Here is a 22,148-nt window from a genome sequence, read left to right as displayed (position 1 = left end):
ATAAAGAAGAACTGGTACCCATCCTACAGAAATTATTCCGTAACACTGAGAAGGAAGGAATCCTCTCTAGCTCATTCTGTGAAGCCACAATCACCTTGATACAAAAGCCAGAAAAAGACACAACAAAAAAAGCAAACTACAGACTAGTATGCCTTATGAATATAGATGTGAAAATCATCAACAATATACTAGCAAACTGAATTCAAATTCAATTATCACCAAAAAGATAATTCACACTAGGTATGGTGGCTCACGCCTGTAATCCTAGCACTCTGGGAGGCCAAGGCAGGAGACTTGCTTGAGCTCAGGAGTTCAAGACAAGCCGCAGCCCTGAGCAAGAGCAAGACCCTGGTCTCTAATAAAAACAGAAAAAAATTAGCTGGGCATGAGGGCCCATGCCTGTAGTCCCAACTACTCAGGAGGCTGAAGGCAGAAGGATTGCTTGAGTCCAGGAGTTTGAGGTTACTATGAGCTAGGCTAATGCCAGGGCACTCTACCCCAGGCGACAGAGCAAGACTCTATCTCAAAAAAAAGAAAAAAAAGAAAAAAAAAAAGAAAGAAAGAAAATTCACCATGATCAAGTAAGTTTTATCCCAGGGATACAGGGCTGTTTCAACACACACAAATCAATAAACCTGATTCACCACATAAACAGAATTAAAAACAAAGATCATCACAACAAACACAGAAAAAGCATTTGATAAAAACCAGCACCCTCCCTTGCATGATAAAAACCCTCAACACACTAGGCATAGAAGGAACATACCTCAAAATTATAAAAGCCATATGTGCCAAAGTCACAACCAACATTATACTGAATGGGGAAAAGTTGAAAGCATACCCTCTAAGAACTGGAACAAGACAAAGCTGCCCACTGTCATCACTTCTATTCAACATAGTATTGGAAGTTCTAGCCAGAGCAATCAAGCAAGAGAAAGAAATAAAGAACATCCAAATCAGGAAAGAGAAGGTCAAACTATCCCTGTTTGCCCAAGATATGATCTTGAATCTAGAAAACCCTAAAGACTCAACCAAAAGACTCCTAGAATTGATAAATAAATCCAGCAAAGTCTCAAGTTACAAAATCAATGTACACAAATCAGTAGCATTTCTATATATTAGTAACAGTCAAGCTGAAAGTGCAATCAAGGACTCAATACCATTCACAATAGCTACAAAGAAAATAAAATAACTAGGAATATAATTAAGCAAGGAGGTGAAAGATCTCTACAAGGAGAACTACAAAACACTGATGAAAGAAATCGCAGAGGATGAAAAGGAAAAAACATCCTTGCTCATGGATTGGCAGAATCAACATCATTAAAATGTCCATGCTGCCCAAAGTGATTTACAGATTCAATGCAATTCCCATCGAGATACCAACATTGTATTTCACAGACCTATAAAACATAATTCTAAGCTTCATTTGGAACCAAAAAAGAGCCTGAATAGCCAAAGCAATCTTAAGCAAAAAGAACAAATCTGGAGGAATCACATTACCTGACTTCAAATTACACAAGCAATGGTACCGGTACAAACGCAGAGACACAGACAAATGGAACAAAATAGAGAACCCAGAAATAAAACCATATAGCTATGACCAACTGACCTTCAACAAAGCAGAGAACATACACTGGGGAAAGGAAGCTCCATTCAATAAATGGTGCTCAAAAAATTGGACAGCCACATGCAAAAGAATGAAACAAGATCCCTATTTCTTGTAATATACAAAAATTAATTCAACATGGATAAAAGACTTAAGTGTAAGGCATGAAACCATAAAAATTCTAGAAGGAAACATAGGAAAAACTCTTCCAGACATTGGCCTAGGCAAAGAATTCATGACTAAGACCCCAAAGGCAAACACAGCAACAACAGAAATAAATAAATGGGACTTAATTAAATTTAAAAGCTTCTGCACAACAAAGCAAATAATCAACAGAGTGAACAGACAACCTATAAAATGGTATAAAATATTCACAAACTATACATCCAGAATCTACAAAGTACTCAAATAAATCAGCAAGAAAAAACCAACTCCATCAAAAAGTGGGCAAAAGATATGAACAGAAGTTTTTCAAAAGAACACAGACAAATGACCAACAAACATATGGAAAAATGCTCAACATCACTAATCAAGGAAATGCAAATTAAAACTACAAGGAAATACCATTTTACCCTTATCAGAATGGCCATTATTAAAAAGTCAAAAATCAACAGATGCTGGCGTGGATGCAGAGAGAAAGGAATGCTTATAAACTGTTGGTGGGACTGCAAATTAGTACAATATCTGTGGAAAACAGTATGGAGATTCATCAAAGAAATAAATGTAGACCTACCATTCGATCCAGCAATACCACTGCTGGGTATCTACCAAAGGAAAAGAAGTTATTTTACCAAAAAGACAACTGCACTCAAATGTTGATCGCTGCACAATTCACAATTGTAAAGATGTGGACTCAATCTAAGTGACCATCAACTGATGAGTGGATAAAGAAAATACGTGTGTATACACACACACACACACACACACACCATGGAATACTGCTACTCAGCCATAAAAAGGAATGAAACAATGTCATTTACAGCACCTTGGATGGCACTGGAGATCATTATCCTAAGTGAAGTATATCATGAATGGAAAACCAAACACCATATGTTCTCACTAATAAACAGGAGCTCAACGATGGGTGTACACAGGCACAAAGAGATATAAAGGACACTGGAAACCAAGAAAGGAGTAGGGTGAGAGGGGAAAGGGAGGGATAAAAATGTACCTATTGAATAAAATGAACCCTATTCTGTTGACAGGCACACCAAAAACTCCAGCTTAAGCATTATACGAGGTATCCATGTAACAAAAATATTTGTACCCCCTTAATATTTTGAAATTAAAAAAAGTTATATGTAGATTTTTTTTTTTTTTTTTTTTGAGACAGAGTCTCACTCTCTTGCCCAGGCTAGAGTGCCGTGGTGTTAGCCTAGCTCACAGCAACCTCAAACTCCTGGGCTCAAGCAATCCTACTGCCTCAGCCTCCCGAGTAGCTGAGACTACAGGCATGAGCCACCATGCCCGGCTAATTTTTTCTATATATTTTTAGCTGTCCAGATCATTTCTTTCTATTTTTAGTAGAGACGGGGTCTTGCTCTTTCTCAGGCTGGTCTCAAACTCCTACCCCCGCATCGTTCATGGGTCAACTGTGAATATGAACAAAAGTTAGAAAATATAACAAAAACCTATCCTCACTTCTGGTTGTTATGAATAACAGGAAAAGGTCACCAAGATGGTGATATATATCATATAATGCCATGCAATGAAAACTAGAAATACTAAACCTAGATAATGACTGAACGTTTGCCCTTGCACATGTAAGGGAACATAGTATCTGTTTTCAAGAGAAACACTGCAAAAAAAGGAACATGTGAGAAAGTAAAGAGTAGATATATTTTCTACAAGATGAGAAGGCACTTTGCAACAATTACAACTGTTCACGAGAATGAACTGATATACAGTAAGCTTCCCATCAACACAGGCTGATGACAACCCATTAGGAATTTATAGAAATGGGTATTCATATTTCTAGAAAAAATTTGATCTTTAGGCCGGGCGCGGTGGCTCACGCCTGTAATCCTAGCACTCTGGGAGGCTGAGGCGGGTGGATCGCTCGAGGTCAGGAGTTCGAGACCAGCCTGAGCAAGAGTGAGACCCTGTCTCTACTAAAAATAGAAAGAAATTATCTGGCCAACTAAAAAATATATATACAAAAAAATTAGCCGGGCATGGTGGCTCATGCCTGTAGTCCCAGCTACTCGGGAGGCGGAGGCAGTAGGATCGCTTAAGCCCAGGAGTCTGAGGTTGCTGTGAGCTAGGCTGATGCCACGGCACTCACTCTAGCCCGGGCAACAAAGTGAGACTCTGTCTCAAAAAAAAAAAAAAAAAAAAAAATTTGATCTCTGTTATGTGATAATACTAGGATACTTCTAGGTTTATATAACTCAAACTTTTAAAAAATTCTAATTACTTAAAATTAACAAAGAAATTATAGCTACAATATTAGCAACATAAAAAAATAAAGCCGCCACAACAAAAAAAACCCCTATACACACAAAAAAAAATACTTATAAATCTTGCCAGTGATTCACAGTAATTAAGCTTTGTGAATACTATTACAAGAAAATCCACCCCCATGAACAAGTCAATAACCTTACATTATAATGAAAAAAAATCATATAAATTATCCAAGAAAGAACACAAAATTAGTAAACAGTCATAACAAAACGAAAAACACTAAACATTTATACAGTGCCTTAACATTTCTCAACTGCTTTTCTACATGCTGTGCCATCTAATGTGAAAACAACTCTTGAGACAAACACAGCAGTTAGTATTAGTCCCATTTAACTATCTTCCTAAGGCTCAGAGGGGTAAATGGCTCTCCTTAGGTCACTCGAGTGGGTCCAGAGTATGAATCTGGTGCATATGACTCCTGGTCAGAGGCCATTCTTTTTTTAGCAATCTTGTTTCCTCTTTATTGAAATAATACGTCTTCATTTGTACAAATGTTGGAATTCAGATAAAAGAAATCACTACCCTAGATAGTGAATGATATTAACAAGAAACTTTAACTCTCTTTGAAATGAAAGAAAATGGAAGTAAAAGGAACTCAAGTAAAAGAATAAGGAAAAATTGATGTTGCCACCTATAATTATTACTATGCTGAAAAAGCAGAGGCTAAGTGGATTAGTTCTATGGGATAAATAATGTTCTTCTTGAATTGCCATTAAGTATCTTGCATGTAAAACGCTTAAAGTAAAATAACACTAAAATATAGACATCTTCTGAAAATGAACTCTAGAAATGTCAGCTTTCTCATCTGTACTTGCATAGAGAAAACATTCTAAGTTTCACTTTAAATGATACATAAGTATAAGGTAAAACCATTACCTTGGGTGTGCTTCCTTTAATGAATTTTTTAATTGAAGACAACAAGCCGGTTTCATTCTTCGGTGGTTTTTCTCCTCCTGAAGGCAGGCTATCATCAACCTCGGAGTATTTCCTCTTTGCTCTGGCAGTGCGTTGTGTCTGGATTTGATTTGATTGCTGAGAAGCTTTCCGTGTTCTCAGCCTCATCTTTTATGGGTGCCACATGTAACCTATAAGAGAAAAATAACAAAGGTTATTAAAATTCAACCTAGCGTACCCAAATGTGCCCACCTTATATAATAAAAATCTCTTGGTTTAAAAAGAAGCCTAAATCTCTAGGAGACTGAAATAAGAAAACTAACATTTTAAGTAAAAGGTACTGTGTTTTGTACTTAATATGTAACCTTTCCAACAACCTCTGAAAAAAAAGTAAAGGTAACATCAAAGAGTGTGTTGTGCCTGCTCTTTCCACAATACTATGCTGCCTCCACCCATGCCCACATTATCATGTGTTTAATCATTCATTCAACAATTATTTATTGATCACTTAACCACTGGGATAGGTAAGCACTGAGTAAACAGTCAACAAGATATGACAGGGTTTTGCCCTTCTGGAAGTCACAATGTAGTGGAAAAAACTCAGTCAATGCATGAATTCCATGAGCATAACTGTAATAGTCAACAATCCTAGTGTAACAACAATGGTTCAATCATCTTAAGAAATCCCAATCTTACCACAGAAGATACTTTTAAAACTGAATTCACATCAGAAAGAAACTATGAGGCTACCTACTTAAACTCTCTCATTTTATAGATAGGAAAATTAATGGATGGCAAAATTCTACCAACACTTCTATGGAGTTAAGGCCATACCCTGAGTTAGAATTTGTGAGACAGAATACAAAGACTACTAAACTAAGAATTAAGAGATGTGAATTCCAATCCTACTTCAGTCATAGCTAAACTATAGTCACTTACCTGTGTTTTTTCACTTGTCTAAAAAATATATTCACCTTACCATCTTGAGGCTCAAAATGAAAAATGTATTAAAAAAGGCTACAAACAAGGCCAGGTTCGGTGGCTCACGCCTGTAATCCGAGCACTCTGGGAGGCCGAGGCAGGAGGATGGCTCAAGGTTAGGAGTTTGAGACCAGCCTGAGCAAGAGCGAGACCCCGTCTGTACTAAAAAATAGGAAGAAATTATCTGGACAACGAAAAATATATGGAAAAGATTAGCCGGGCATGGTGGCGCATGCCTGTAGTCCCAGCGACTTGGGAGGCTGAGGCAGAAGGATTGCTTGAGCCCAGGAGTTTGAGGTTGCTGTGAGTTAGGCTGACGCCATGGCACTCCAGTCAGGACAAAAGAGCGAGACTCTGTCTCCAAAAAAAAGAAAAGGCTATAATGTGCAGCGGATGATAAAGCTGTTCACAACAGTGAACGCTTTCACAGAAAAGTCTAACTCCAGTTAAGGACACTAAACTCCCAAAGCTATAGAAATTCCTGGCAAAGATTAAAGTCTTCAATGACCAATTAGGAAGTCTCAGAAATTGTGTTCTTACTAAATAAACACAACAATTACAGAAAATAAACTTTTTTGAAACACAGAAACTATATACATTTATAGTGCCTACTTAAAAAAACAAAAACCCTGTTATAGACCGAATGTTTGCACCCCTCACCTCAATTCACATGTTGAAACTTAATCCCCAATGTGATGGTATCTAGAGGTGGGCCCTTTGTAAGGTGATTAGGTCATGAGGGCATGAATTGGATTAGTGTCCCAATAAGGTTATATAAAGAGCCTGGTGGTGTATGAGGAAGCAGGCCCTTATCACATATCAAATCTGTCTGCACCCTGATGTTAGATTTCCAAATATCCAGAAGTATGAGAAAGAAATTTCTTTTGCTTGTAAGCCACTCACCCAATTTATGACATTCTTGTTATAGCAACTTGAACTGACCTAAGACATCCCCTACAAACTCAAAGAATTCACCAGAGGAGTCCGAAAGTATTTTTCCAAATGACTACTTTTTTCCATAACCAAATGGTGTTCGGTTTTAAGTTGCCATCTCCAAGTAAAACAAATACTGCTTTTTCTCCTAAAGAGTTAATGTTAAAGTATAAAGGGATTTATCATTCAAGGCATCTATTACTTATTTAATAATCCGATTTATAATCCATAAATTTTCTCTGAATTCCTTTGTTCTTCAACACAGAGCTCCCTTAGAATAGCAATATTTCTATATAGCAAAGCATGGGGAAATTTTTTCTAAAAGTTGTTTTTAATCAATTTCTGTAAAAATTTTTATAAGAGCCTTTTCAAAAATACCTATGAGTGAACCTACCTTAAACCCACAATCATTAAATGGAAGTCAAAAAAATTGTGAAAAAACATATTGCTGTAAAGGACGTCTTAAAAGACTAAAGACACATATAAGTAGTCCAGTCTTAAGAGGTTCAACTCATTCAAATAAAATGCTCATTGGTGACCTGTTGCCAGAATGGAAATAAAACATTGAAAACGATAATCTCTGCCCATGAAAAGCAAAAAAACCTAGCAGGTAAGCATATTTAATTATCATATTATATATATAAAATGCTAAATCACTCTGCATGAAGAAAGTGAAGAGGGCTTTGGGAAAGCTTAGAAGGCAGCCCTTTGAACTCAAAAATAACGAGGGGGTATTTCACTGGAAAGAAAGATGAACATCTGAAAAAGGAAGCTGATGTGTAGAGGTTTTGCCCTTTTTATAAGTAGGTTGTAAAAGATGTACTTAATAGGTCCAAAAGGACTGAAGCAGTCAAGCCCTAATGAACTTCCAAAATTGACCACTCACACAATGGATGAAGAAAACACATACTTTTCAATCATGCATGCAGTGCTCACCAAGATAGACCATATGCTGAGCCATAAAACAAGTCTCAATAAATTTTAAGACTAAACCCGCATGAAGTATGTACTCTGACCCGAGTTATAAATCAAATTATACATCAATAACCAAAAACGTTAAAAGTACCAAATACTTGGAAATTTTAAATTATATTTATAAATAAATCAGGAGCCACGAAATCACAAGGGAAATTAAAAATATTTTGAACTGAAAGATAGCAAAAATAGAATACATAAAAATTTCTAAGATGTACTAAGCAACGCTTAGTGGAAAATTATAAATATATATGTACCCAAAAACAGAACCGCAAAATATATAAAGGAAAAACTGTCACTACTGAGTGAAAAAGACAATTAATAGTTAGAGACTTCAATACCCCACTTTCGGTAATGGATAAAACAACTAGACAAAAGATTAACAAGGAAATAGAAGACCTGAACAACTCTTTAGATCTAACATACATAAAACACTACAACAGCAACAGAAAACTCTCCTCAACTTATACACAAAACATTCTCCAGGGTGGTACACCTGTTAAGACACAAAACAAGTCTTAATAAATTTAAAAGGATTGAAATCAAGTAAGTATAGGCATACCTCATTTTGTTGTGCTTTGCATATACTGTATTGGTTTTTTTCTTTTGAGGGGGGGTTGTTTTTTACAAATTGAAGCAACTCTGTATTAAGCAAGTCTTTCATCACTATTTTTAAAACAGCATATGCTCACTTTATGTCTCTGTATCACATTTTGGTAATTCTTACAATATTTCAAACTTTTTCATTATTATTTTATCTATAATAATGATTTGTGATCTGTGATCTTTGATGTTACTGTTTGAATTGTTTTGGGGCTATACGAACCACATCCATATAAGACAGCAAACATAATAAATGCCAAGTGCGTTCTGACTGCTTCACTGACCATCCATTCCCCATCTCTCTCCCTCTCCTTGGGCTTCCCTATTCCCTGAAACACAAGGATATTGAAATGAGGCCAATTCATAACCCTACAATAGCCTCTAAGTGTTCAAAGAAGAGTCAAACATCTCTCACTTTATTAATAAATCAAAAACTAGAAATGATTAAGCTTAGTAAGGAAGGCATATCAAAAGCCAACACAGGTCAAAAGTTAGGCCTCTTGTGCCAAACAGCCAAGATGTGAATGCAAAGGAAAAGTTCTTGAATGAAATTCAAAGTGCTAGTCCAGTAAACACAAGATAAGAAAGCAAAATAGCATTCTTTTTGATACGGAAAAGTTTTAGCAGGCTGGAGAGAAGATCAAACCAGTCACAGCATTCTCTTAAGCCAAAGCCTAATGAAGGCTAAGAGAGTTGAGGAAGCTGCAGAAGAAAAGTCTGAAGCTAGCACAGGTTGGTTCATGAGGTTTAAGAAAAGAAGCCATCTCCATTAACATAAAAGTGCAACTAAAGCAGCAAGTGCTAATGGAGAACCTGCAGCAAGTTATCCAGATGATCCAGCTAAGACCATTGATGAAGGTGGCTACACTAAACAACAGATTTTCAGTGTAGACAAAACAGCCTCCTATTGGAAGAAGATATCATGGAGGACTTTCATAGTCAGAGAGAAAAAGTCAATGCCTGGCTTCAAAGCTTCAAAGAACAGGCTGACTCTCTTGCTAAGGGCTAATGCAGCTGTTAACTTTAAGTTGAAGCCAACGTTCATTTACCGTTCCTAAAATCCTAGGGCCCTTAACAATAATGCTAAATTTGCCTATGCTCTATAAATGGAACAACAAAGTCTGAATGACAGCACATCTGTTGACAGCATGGTTTACTGACATTTTAAGTCCACTACTGAGACCTATTGTACAGAAAAAAAGATTCCTTTCAAAATATTACTGTTCATTATCAATGCACCTGGTCACCCAAGAGCTCTGATTGAGATGTACAAGAGATTAATGTTGTTTTCATGCCTGATAACACAATGTCCATTCTGTAGCCCATGGATCAAGGAGTCATTTTAACTTTCAAGTCTTATTATTAATATTTAGGAAACATATTTAGTAAGGCTATAGCTGCCACAGACAGTGATTTCTCTGACAGATCTGGGCAAAATAAATTGAAAACCTTCTGGAAAGGATTCACCATTCCAGATGCCATTAAGAACATTCATGATTCATGGGAGGACATCAAAATATCGACATTAACAGGAGTTTGGAAGAAGTTGATTCCAACTCTCATGGATGATTCTGAGGGGTTCAAGAAAGACTTCAGTGGAGGAAGTCACTGCAGATGTGGTAAAATCAACAAGAGAACTAAAATTAGAAGTGGAGGCTGAAGATATGATTAAACTGCTGCAATCTCATGATAAAACTTGAACAAATGAAGAGTTGCTTCTTATGGATGAGCAAAGAACATGGTTTCTTCATTTCCTGGTGAAGGTGCTGTGAACACTGTTGAAATGACAACAAAAGATTTAGAATATTACATAAATTTAGTTGATAAAGCAGTGGAAGTGTTGGAGAGAAATGACTCCAATTCTGAAAGAAGTTCTACTGTGGGTAAATGCTATCAAACAGTATCACATGCTACAGAGAAATTTTTCAGGAAAGGAAGAGTCAATTGATGTGGCAAACTTGTCTTATTTGAAGAAACTGCAACAGCTACCCCCAATCTTTAGCAACCACCACCCCAATCAGTCAGCAGCTATCAGTATCAAGGCAAGACCCTCCACCAGCAAAAAAAAAAAAATTATGACTTGCTGAAAGCTCAAATGATTGTTAGCATTTTTAGCAATAAAGTATTTATTTATTTATTTAGAAACAGGGTCTCTCTCTGTCACCCAGGCAAGAGTGCAGTGGCGCACTATAACCTCCAATTCCTGGGCTCAAGCGATCCTCTCTCACCTCAGCCTCCCAAGTAACTATGACTACAGGTACGTGCCTGGCTAATTTTTAATTTTTTTTGTAGAGACAGGGTCTTGCTATGTTGCCCAGGCTGGTTCAAACTCATAGCCTCAAACAATCCTCCCATCTTGGCCTGCCAGAGCACTGGGATTATAGGGATGAGCCACTGCGCCTGGCCACAATAACGTATTTTTTAAATTAAGATGTGTACATTGTTCTTTTAGACATAATGCTTTTTTTTGTTGTTGCACACTTAAATACAGTATAGTAGAAACAGATTTTATATGCACTGAGAAACCAAAACATTCATGTGACTCACTTTATTGCAGTATCCATTTTACTGTAGTGGAACCAAATGCGCAATATCTCTGAGGTACGCCTATATATGGTCTCCAACCACAACGGGACTGAGTTAGAAATATAAGAAAAGAGGAGAAATAAATGAAATAGATAACAGAAAAACAGTGAGAATCAATGAAACCAAAGTTGGTTCTTTGAAAAGAGCAACAAAATTGATGAAGTTTTGATTAAGCTAGCCAAGAAAAAAGACATTCAACTTATTAAAGTCAGAAAAAAAGAGAGAACATTAATAGCAACCTTATGGAAATAAAAATGATTCTGAGGGGATACTATGAACAGCTTTACGCCAATAAATTAGATAACCTAGATAAAATGTACAAAGTTCTAGAAAGACATAAGCAACCAAAATGGACTAAAAAAAACAGAAAATCTGAACACTGATAAACAGATAACAGACTGAATTAGTAATCAAAAAACATCCCACAGAGAAAAGGCCAGGACCAGATGACTTCACTAGTGAATTATACTAATTATTTATTTTGTTCTTGAGACACAGTCTCTGTCGCCCTGTGTAGAGTGCAGTGGTGTCATGGTAGCTCACTGCAACCTCAAACGCTTGGGCTCAAACGATCCTCTTGTATTAGCCTCCCAAGTAGCTGGGAACTACAGGCACCTGCCAAAATGCTCGGCTAATTTTTCCAATTTTTAGTAAAAATAGGATCTTGCTCTTGCTCAGGCTGCTCTCAAACAATCCTCTCACCTTGCCTCCCAGAGCGCTAGGATTACAGGCATGAGCCACTTCACCCAGTCTGTACTAAATATTTAAAGAATTAACAGCAATCCTTCTCCAGTTCCTCCAAAAAAAAAATTGAAGAATATCTCCCAACTCATTCTATGAAGCCAGCCTTACCACGATACCAAAGTCAGATAAAGACACTACAAGAAAAGAAAACCACAAGTCAGTGTCAATATCCTTTATGGGCTACACCCAGAGGGGCTCATGCCTGTAATCCTAGCACTTTGGGAGGCCAAGGTGAGGAGGGAGGATCACTTGAAGCCAGGAGTTGGAGACCAGCTGGAGCAACATAGCAAGACTCTGCCTCTAGAAAAAATAGAAAAATTAGAGGCATGGTGGCACATGTCTGTAGTCCCACCTACTCAGGAGGCTGAGGCAGGAAGATCCCTTGAGTCCAGGAGTTTAAGGTTGCAGTGAGCTATAATGATGTCACTGTTCTCTAGCCCAGGCAAGAGCCAGACCCCATCTCAAAACAAAAGTATAAATTAAAACCACAAAGGCATACCAATTTACATCTACTTAAATGGCAAAAAGACTTAATTTTCATACTCTACTGGTACAAATGTAAGTTTTTTGGTAAAGTTGTGCAATTTCCAATGTACACCTAACTCTTTGACCCATTAATTTCACTTCTAAGTTCTTATCCAAGAGAAATGTAAAACACGTTCACAATATAGTTTTACAAAACTGTTTCTGGCGGACTTATTCACAATAAGGCTGTTTCTAGTCCCAAGTGGAAACAACACAAATGCCCAACAACAGAAAGTTGACTACTGTGGTATTTTCATACAATAGAATACTAATCAGCATCAGAAAGTAATTGTTAATTATTGATATCATCAACGGAAAGAATCCCACAGACATGCTGAACAACTGCACACACAAAAGAATACATGTTTGATGATTCCATTAACAAGAAATTTTATTAGAGACAAAAATAATCTAAGGAGAAAAAAATCAGAAAAGAAGTTGCTTTGGGGAAAGGAAATGCCCTCTAATTTGATAGGAGTATTGGACCTATTTGCCAAAATTTTACAGCTGAGATCTGTGCTCAAGATGTTTAAGCTCAACATCTGTTGAATCATTAGCTGACCACTAGGCTATGCAGATACAGTGGATATGCCCCAGTAAGCTGGGCTTAAAAATGAAAGCAAGAAATTTTAAAACAAATAAAAATAATTAAGCAGAGAAATTAGTGGTCACACACTGCAGAAAGATAGATTTCATAAACTTTGCCTATGGAAGTTACTAAACAAACAACAACCTTTGAGGGGGGAATTATGTAAAATGACCAGTTTTCAAATAAAAAATTAAGAGACATGACAGAAACAGGAAAGTATGACCCAAACTCAGAGGGGGGAAAATGCAGTGAATACATATCAATTATGTGCCAAGCTTCCAACAATCCAGTGAGAGGTATATGTAATTATTAATATTTAGTCTACATAAGACAAAATTCACTCTTGATCCTTTAAGAGTTGGAAAAATTCTTATTTCAGGTGAACATACTGAGCCTTTTCTCTGATTACAAAACATATGTTATTTTAAACCTTTAAAAGGACAGAAAAACATGAAAAAAACTCCCATAATTCCTTAACTCAGAGATGAATGAAATTGGGTACATTACTCTGCTTATTTTAATATGTATAAATATTTTAATCAATGTTTAGAATTATACTACGTATATTACCTGCTTTTTCCTCTTTCAAACTATAAACACTTTACCAATATTCTTTTAAAAATTTAAGAATTTTTAATGGCCATATAATATTCCCACACACAGATAAATGTTTCAAAATTTATTTGATCACTGACTTGTCAGAAAATTAAATTTTTCATAATTACTCACTAACATTACCTCAAAAGGAATAACTACATAAATTTCAGTTTATATTTCTGATTCCTTTCTTTAAGATAGTTTCTTAGAGTCAATTTATTAGGTCAAAGATGGCTGACATTTGGTAGTATGCTTTCTGGAGAAGTGGTTTCAAACAGCAGTATATAAAGAGTGCTTATATGACTGAGTTTTCCACATCCGTATTTTTAATTTCTAAAATGCCTGCTAATTGTAAGATAAAAAAAAAAACTAGTAAAACTACACAATTTAATTATATTTACAGGCCATCTCCAGTTTCCATTTTAATGCTGAAAAATGGTCTGAATTCAATTTCCCCAACTAAAGCAGAAACACCTCATGTAGCAATCCCAAAGAAAGATAACTGAGAATGTTTGAATGTTTAGTGAGACGTGAAGCTCATTACTTCATAATGCAAACATTAAAAAATATTAAATGAGTTCTAACTAAAAAATTTTCTTAAACTGAACTGAATAAAATTTGCAAATATGGCCAGGTGCCGTGGCTCACACCTATAATCCTAGCATTCTAGGAGGCCGAGGCGGGTGGATTGTTTGAGCTCAGGAGTTTGAGACCAGCCTGAGCAAGAGCGAGACCCCATCTCTACTAAAAATAGAAAGAAATTATTTGGACAACTAAAAATATATACAGAAAAAATTAGCCGGACATGGTGGCACATGCCTGTAGTCCCAGCTACTCGGGAGGCTGAGGCAGAAGGATCGCTTGAACCCAGGAGTCTGAGGTTGCTGTGAGCTAGGCTGACGCCACGGCACTCTAGTCCAGGGAACAGTGAGACTCTGTCTCCAAAAAAAAAAAAAAAAAATCTGCAAATAGGCTGGGCAGGTGGCTCACACCTGTAATCCCAGGACTTTGGGAGGTCAAAGCAAGAGGATCACTTCACGCCAAGAGTTAGAGACTAGCCTGGGAAATGTGAGACCCCATCTCTACCAAAAAAAAAAAAAAAAATTAACCTGGTACAGAGGTGCACACCTGTAGTTCCAGCTACTCAGGAGGCTAAGGCAAGAGGATTACTTGAGCCCAGACTTTGGACTTGCAGTGAGCTATGATCATGCCACTGCACTCTATCCGAGCAGCAAAGTGAGATACTGTTTCAAAAAAAAAAAAAAAAAAAAATCTGCAAATATGTACTGTCAATTACCTTAATAAGGAAGAGTTTTTAAGAAGAAATTTAACACTGGCAACTTGGTTAAGCAATTCAAAGTTTGGGGATTTTTTTTTTTTAACTTTAATACTTTAAAAACAGATATTTATACAACTTTTTAGTTTGCTAATTATGGCTCAATGTAAGAGTTTAAATGTTTGCATTATCTTCTGCCTTAACTCCCCAAAATAATGGGACTAATATTTAATATTTCAAAAATCATTTGTATTTCCAGAGAGCCTAGCATACTATACTGGTGTGATAGAAGCATCTCAATAAATATTTGCTAAATTTAATCTTTTGATATTTCTTGCAAATTACTAAAAAGAAATCATAAAAAATAAAGGCTTAAATGTCTATGCTTACCTGAATACAGAAACATAACCCAACCACAAAAGCACTGTATTAAAAGCATTATGTTGGTTTTCTTTTTTGGGGGTGGGGTGAGGTGACAGAGTCTCGTTCTGTTGCCCAGAATGAAGTACTACAATCGCAGCTCACTGCAGCCGCAAATTCCTGGGTTCAAGCAATCCTTCCACCTCAGCCTCCTGAGCAAGCTGCACTACAGGCGCAGGCCATCACACGCAGCTACACTTTCTACTATAGGTTCCTACCTACTGACTTCAGAAAACCAACCTTCAACTTATTCTTTTTAAAAAAAAAAACTTTAAAATCAAGTATCTATTTTAATTACATTTATCCAAACACAAAAAAGGTTAAAGTCATTTTAACAACCAGATATCATTTATTGTTAAGTGCAAAGCACTGTTTTTTTTTTTTTTGAGACAGAGCCTTACTCTGTTGCCAGGGCTAAAGTGCTGTAGTGTTAGCTTAGCTCACGGTAACCTCAAACTCCTGGGCTTAAGCAATCCTGCCTCAGCTTCCCGAATAGCTGGGACTACAGGCATATGTCACCATGCCCAGCTAATTTTTTTTTCTATATATATTTTTAGCTGTCCAAATCATTTCTTTCTATTTTTAGTAGAGATGGGGTCTCACTCTTGCTCAGGCTGGTCTCGAACTCCTGACACCTCGAGTGATCCTCCCACCTCGGCCTCCCAGAGTGCCAGGATTATAGGCGTGAGCCACCGCGCCCGGCCCCAAAGCACTGTTTGAAGTGCCAAAATCTTTTAAACTATATAAAGTAGTTGAACCACATAAAGTAGACTATTATTTCCATTTTACAAAAGAGAAAATGGAGGTAGAGAAGATGGCAGAAGTGTTTTAAGTAACAATTTCTGGATAATTTCAAAAATAAGCTACAATGTGAAAATAGTGTATTTATCACCAACAAAACATTTTAACTAATTAAAAAGTTAGCAAAAATTCCAATTTCCCATTACTCTCTAACATTTTTTACTTCTGCTTTTTGCCTAAATAGTCCATTGGAATGGATGATTTTTTCTGCAGAATCTCAATTTGTGCAAAAAGCTCAAAATAAGATTAACTTGTAAAAGCTGTGTTTACTAATTGGCTGCTAGGAGCTCAAAATTAAACTTCTTATAGAAACAATGTTACAAATAAGGGCAGGTGTTCCAGGGCGGCTTCTATGGCAGCTAACCCATAATATAACTAAATTTAAAAATCTAGAAATTAACCCATTATACAAATAATATAAAAAACCACATTCCATATCTCAGCACCAGGCCTATCTGTACCCCTATTAAAGCTATAGATATTTGGGGCTGGGAAAAATGGATATCTAAATGCAAAAAAAAAAAAATGAAGCGGGACACTTACCTTATATTATATACAAAATTAACTCAAAATGGAACAAAGACCTAAATGCAAGAGCTAAAACTATAAAACTCTTAGAAGAAAATACAGAGGAAAAGCTCATGGAATTTGGCAATGGATTCTTGGATATCACACCAAAAGCACAGACAAGACAACAAAAGAAAAAATGGATAAACAGGACATCAAAATTAAAAATTTTTATATATCAAAGGACTCCATCAACAGAGGGATAAGGGGACCCATGGAATGGGAGAAAGTATTTGCAAATCATACATTTCATAAGGAGTTGATATCCAGAATATATAAAGAACTTCTACAATCAGAAATAAAAAACTCAATTCATAAATGGACAAAGGACTTGAACAGCATTTCTCCAAAGAGGATATACAAATAGACAATAATCACATGAAAACACACTTGACACATCACTCATCATTATGGAAATGCAAATTAAAACCACAATAAGATACAACTTCATACTCATTAGGATGACTATTATAAAAACAAAAAAAGGAAGAACAAAATAAGAAGTGCTGGCGAGAATGTGGAGAAATTAGAATCCTTGGGCACTGCTGGTGAGAATGTATAATAGTATAGCTGCTGTGAAAAATGGTATGACAGTTCCTAAAAAATTAATGCAGAATTACCATATGATCCAGCAATTCTACTTCTAGGTAAACACCCCAAAGAATTGAAAGTAGAAACTCAAACAGTACACCTACATTCACAGTAGCATTATTCACAGTAGCTAAAAGATGGAAGCAACCTAAGTATCTATCAGTGGATGAATGAATAAAATAATTTGGTACACACATACAATTAAATAGTATTCAGCCTTAAAAAGGGAGGAAATTCTGACATATAATATGGATGAACCTTGAAGACTAATGAATCTGGAGTTTCAGTCTGAGAAGATGAAAAAAGTTCTGAAAATGGATGGCAGTGATAGTTACAAAACAAGGTGAATATACTTAATGCCACTGAACTGTATACTTAAAAATGGTTAAAATGTCAAATTTTATGTTATGTATATTTTACCACATTAAAAAAAAACTAAAGATCTTCATTTAACCCAAAGGTTTCTAATACAGTGAAAGAGGAGGAGTCTGGAATCGGAAAACAAAATTTCTTCTATTTTTTTTCTAACAAACTACTGTGAAAAAGGGGTAGAATATAATGGGAACAAAATAAAAGGACAGGAAAAGGAGGCATGTAAAATTTGCCCTTCTACCCCACCGTTTTAATAATTACTTCTTTTTAAAAAATGATAAAATTATCTGTAGGCCAAAAAAAAAAAAAAGGCAAATTGTCAGGTACACACAGTAGTGAAATATGTAGTCTTAATTCTCCATTTAAAAATCCACAATATATCTAGTTTTTCTGGTCACTTCATAACTGGAAATAGAATGGGAGGATAAGCAGGGTTGGGAGAAAGAGACTGGAATAAAGATGACAAAAATTGTAGCGGAGGAGCTGACTACAAGACAGTTTTGGGGGAACCACAGTGTTTAGGGAAGAAGAAATGCAACCTAGGGCCAGTTGGAGAATTATTCTCTCTCCGCCATCAATCTAGCCAATTTGAACCCTCTCTTTTGGTCTAAACCAAGGAAAAGGCAACCTGAGGGCAAGGAAGTCAAGGAATTACAAACTACAGTCCCAGAAAAGAGAAGAGCACTTCCATGGCACACTGGAGTTTTGCCTAGAGATCCATTCTCATAAATTAATTGGGGTCTGTCCAGGCTAAAGAGCTGGGAAGAATGCCACCACCAGCCCAACAACAAGAAAAAAACTGGATAAACTACGAAATTAAACCTTTCTTGAACCATCAGAGAGCTGAAGACTCAAGGCAACAAGTCTCAAATTCAAGAAAAGATAAGCCCTTCCCTAGGAGAAAGGGGCTGCAAGCACTGGCTCACCTGTGGTAGAGCAAGGGAAAAACAATGGTTCCATAAAAGCAGGTAAAAAGAATTTATCTAAAATTGTTAATAAAAGCTAAAGGCAAAGTGTGTGGATCAGCATGAGCCTGTATTATCCCTGGGAGCCACAAACTCAACTAAAATTCAAACCTATTTGCAAGATTTTTGCCAGACCTCCACCAGGTTCACACAATATGGGAACATCAAACTAGAGAGAGCTTTCCTCGGTATTGCAGGGCTGGAGGAAGGAAGTAGCCTCTGCAATGGGAAAAATACAAAGCCCCAACCGGATCCTTTTCCCCTGAGGAACAAAAGATTGAAGGCACTAAGGGAGGAACAGCAAGGCCAGTGACCCAGTCAGGGCCAAGCGAAGATGTAATTAAGGATGGGGGAAGGGTGAAAGAAATAACCCTCCACCAAGAGAGGAGGGGTAGGAAACTGTACATTTGAGTACAGGACGCTGTACATTAGAGATCTATCACTGAGGCAGGAGCAGAGAAACTCTTTTTCCAAACAAGACCTGCAAAGATACAAGATGCAGTTTGCGCTAGAGGAGCAAAATCACTGAGAGTTCTACTTGTGATGCCCAGGCACACAGGCCCTATCCAAGATTGAGACTGGACCAAGACAAGACATTCCCGACTCCACCACCAGGCTAACAAGTACCACTTAACACAAAGATAGTCTACTTCTTGGAGAGGGAGAAGAGCACAGGGAAAGCCAGAAGCTAAGAGCTGATCAGGAAAATTGAGAAACATCTTCCTAACTCCCAGCCTAAGCACAAAGTAACACAAAAGAAATTTGAAGCCAATAGTGCACTTAAAGTACCCTTTGCAACAGCAAAACAGAAATTCAGCTTAACTCCTGATAGACTGACTTATACTTAAAGTCCAGGAATGCAATTTGCCAGGTATAAATACTATTGACTCAGTCTTTACCATACTATTCACAATATTCAGCATTCAATAAAATATTGCAAGACACAAAAAAAGAAGTTACAAATCACTGTGAAAAGACAAAACATTCAATAGAAACAGAAATCAATGAAGTTAAAAACAAAAACATCAATGAAACCACAAGTTGAATTTTTTACAAAGATCAGTAAATTGGTAAACCTCTAGCAGGACTGAGAACAAACAAAGACACAAATTACTGGTATTGGCAAAGAAAAGTGGGTAACACTACACATTCTATAGATTATGGAATATTACAAACAACTTTGTACCCATACACTAAACAATTCTGACAAAATGGTCAAATTTCTCAAAAAATATGAACCACTAAAGCTCACACAATAATAGATAACCTGATTAGCCCCTATCTATTTTAAAAATTTAAACTGTAGTAAAAACCTCTAACACAGAAAACTCCAGGCCCAGATGGCTTCACTGGAGAATCCTACCAAACATCTAAAAAGACACAATACCAAATCTATATAAACTCTTCCAGTAAAGAGCAGAGATGGGAATACTTCCCAATTCATTTTACAAGGCCAACATTACTCTGAAAATAAAACCAAACAGACAAAACACATTAATTAGGCCTAGTACACGTTAGAGGTTGCCTACATAACATCAGCAACAACCTAATTTTATTACCTAAATTTAAAATATAAAGCAAAGAGTTTAAACACACTTATACAACCTTACCTTAGTTAATCCTACTATTTATGTTATTATAAAATTTAACCCATCCTCTCAGTTCTTTAGAACTCCGCTACTAGAGAAATTCCTTTCTATTACAGGTTGAGTATCCCTCATCTGAAAATTTGAAATTCGAAATGCTACATAATCCAGAAATTTTTTGAGCAAGGACATGACATTCAAAGGAAATGCTCAACCAGTACAATGCAAATATTCCCAAATCTAAAAAAATCCCAAATCCACCTCTCGTCCCAAGCATTTCAGATAAGGGATACTCAACTTGTATCACTAAAAAATAGAATAAACAAAGATTGGGAAATAAGCACACTTAGGAACTAAATCTACTAATGAATGAAAATGATACAATTGACCTAAACTTTTGTACCCCCACAATATGCTGAAATAATAATAAATAAAAATAAATTAAAAAAAAAACAACAACAAAAAGAAAATGATACAATTGAGGTAGATTATGTCACAAAACAAACACAGCAAAGGTGGTAAAAACATTTTAAGAGTAAGAATTCATGACTTTTTCAACATTTGAATGACGTATCATTTCAGGAATTTAAAAAGCTGATTGTCGAGCAATCCAAAACTAGGCAAAGTTTCCTTTCTACTTACCTGCAGCCCAGGTAAAATTAGGGGAAGGGAATGTTTGGAGATGGAGAAAGAGCCTCTTCCAATGTTCATTATAAACTACAACATTAATTCTGCTAGTTTCTCTAGACCACCATCTCTAAATTTCAGACTCATATCCAACCACCATCTCAACACTTTTACTTGGCATCTCAAATTCAACTTACCCAAAACTGAATTCATTTTTCCCATATCACCCCCATACCCCAACCTGCCCTTCCTACTATATTTCTCCTGCTACATTCTTCATCACAGGCAATGCTACCACCTAATCAACCAAGCTAAAAACTTAGAAGCCATCCTAAACACCCTAGTCATTATTCCTCTCCCTTACCCCCTATAGCCAATCACCAAATCCTAATAATTTTACCTCTACAATATTTCTTGGTCTTGTCCTCTTTAAATCCATCCTCCGCACTGCACAATCTGCCTATTCTTCTCACCAGGTTTCCCATGAACTGCCTTCAAATAAAGACTAAACTCTCCAGCACTGTATATAAAACTCACAAGATCTCTCCATCTTTTTTCATTGTTATTTGCTGCCTCATTCTTTGCACTGCAGTAGTAATAGTCTCCTGCCCACACTGTGCTCTATACATGCTTCTGCTCTTCCCTCTACCTCAAACATTCTTTCAACTAATTCTTATTTTCATTGTTTAAAACTCAGTCCAAGTATCATGTACTCCAATAAGTAACCAATTCCATACCCAAATCTGTGTAAGCCTTGTGATTATCTCTACCTTAGCTCTTAACAAATCATAGTAAAATAAACTTTCTCTTTAATCACACTTGACTGTAAGAGACTTGAAGGGAGAAACCTGATCTGTAACTCCAGTAACCTGGGACACAAGTTAACGCTCTTTGTTGAACTGAACCGCAATCTGTCTCAAAAAGACCAGATTACATAGGGGAAAAACTGTATCACTGAAACATAAACAATTCTCACCGCAGTAATCAATTCTTGTTCACAAAAAAGGGGTCTCTAAATAAAACTAAAAATGTTCCTTCCTCGTAAGATTTCCTTCCTCTTCACAAAATCCCTAATACCAAGCAATCTTTGAAATAGACAATTACAGTTACAAATTATCTTGTGTTAACAGTAAGATTACAATAATAATATAAGCACAAACTCGGCTGATAATTTGCTATTGAGGGGTTGGGCATGGTGGCTCACCCCTGTGATCCCAGCACTATGGGAGGCTGAGGAAAGAGGATCATTTGAGGCCAGGAGTTTGAGACCAACCTAAGCAACATGACGAGACCCCATTTCTACAAAATATAAATAGAAAATAAATAAAATAAATTTGCTATTGAGGTCTTGAGTGCACAAATCTCTATGTAAACACATGAAGAAAAATAGCATATTTGAAGAATCCTTAAGAAATTATAGTACCTAGAACTAACTAGTGTGTCCTCT

General features: G+C 36.5%; 1 protein-coding gene across 2 annotated transcripts in view; it reads right to left on the bottom strand.

The window, feature by feature from the left end:
- CTDSPL2 (CTD small phosphatase like 2) overlaps positions 1–22,148 on the bottom strand; it is a 92,606-nt gene that overhangs the window by 61,430 nt on the left and 9,028 nt on the right. For both annotated transcript variants that reach the window (XM_045528056.1, XM_045528047.1), the window contains exon 2: positions 4,946–5,154. In XM_045528056.1, the coding sequence (XP_045384012.1) occupies positions 4,946–5,131 (186 nt within the window). In that variant the 5' untranslated portion in view covers positions 5,132–5,154. The remainder of the gene's footprint in view (positions 1–4,945; positions 5,155–22,148) is intronic.

The sequence above is a fragment of the Lemur catta genome, chromosome 1 (assembly GCF_020740605.2).
Source record: "Lemur catta isolate mLemCat1 chromosome 1, mLemCat1.pri, whole genome shotgun sequence".
Classification (NCBI taxonomy): domain Eukaryota; kingdom Metazoa; phylum Chordata; class Mammalia; order Primates; family Lemuridae; genus Lemur; species Lemur catta.
The sequence above is the reverse complement of the archived record's forward strand: the minus strand, read 5'-3'. Positions and strand labels throughout refer to the sequence as shown.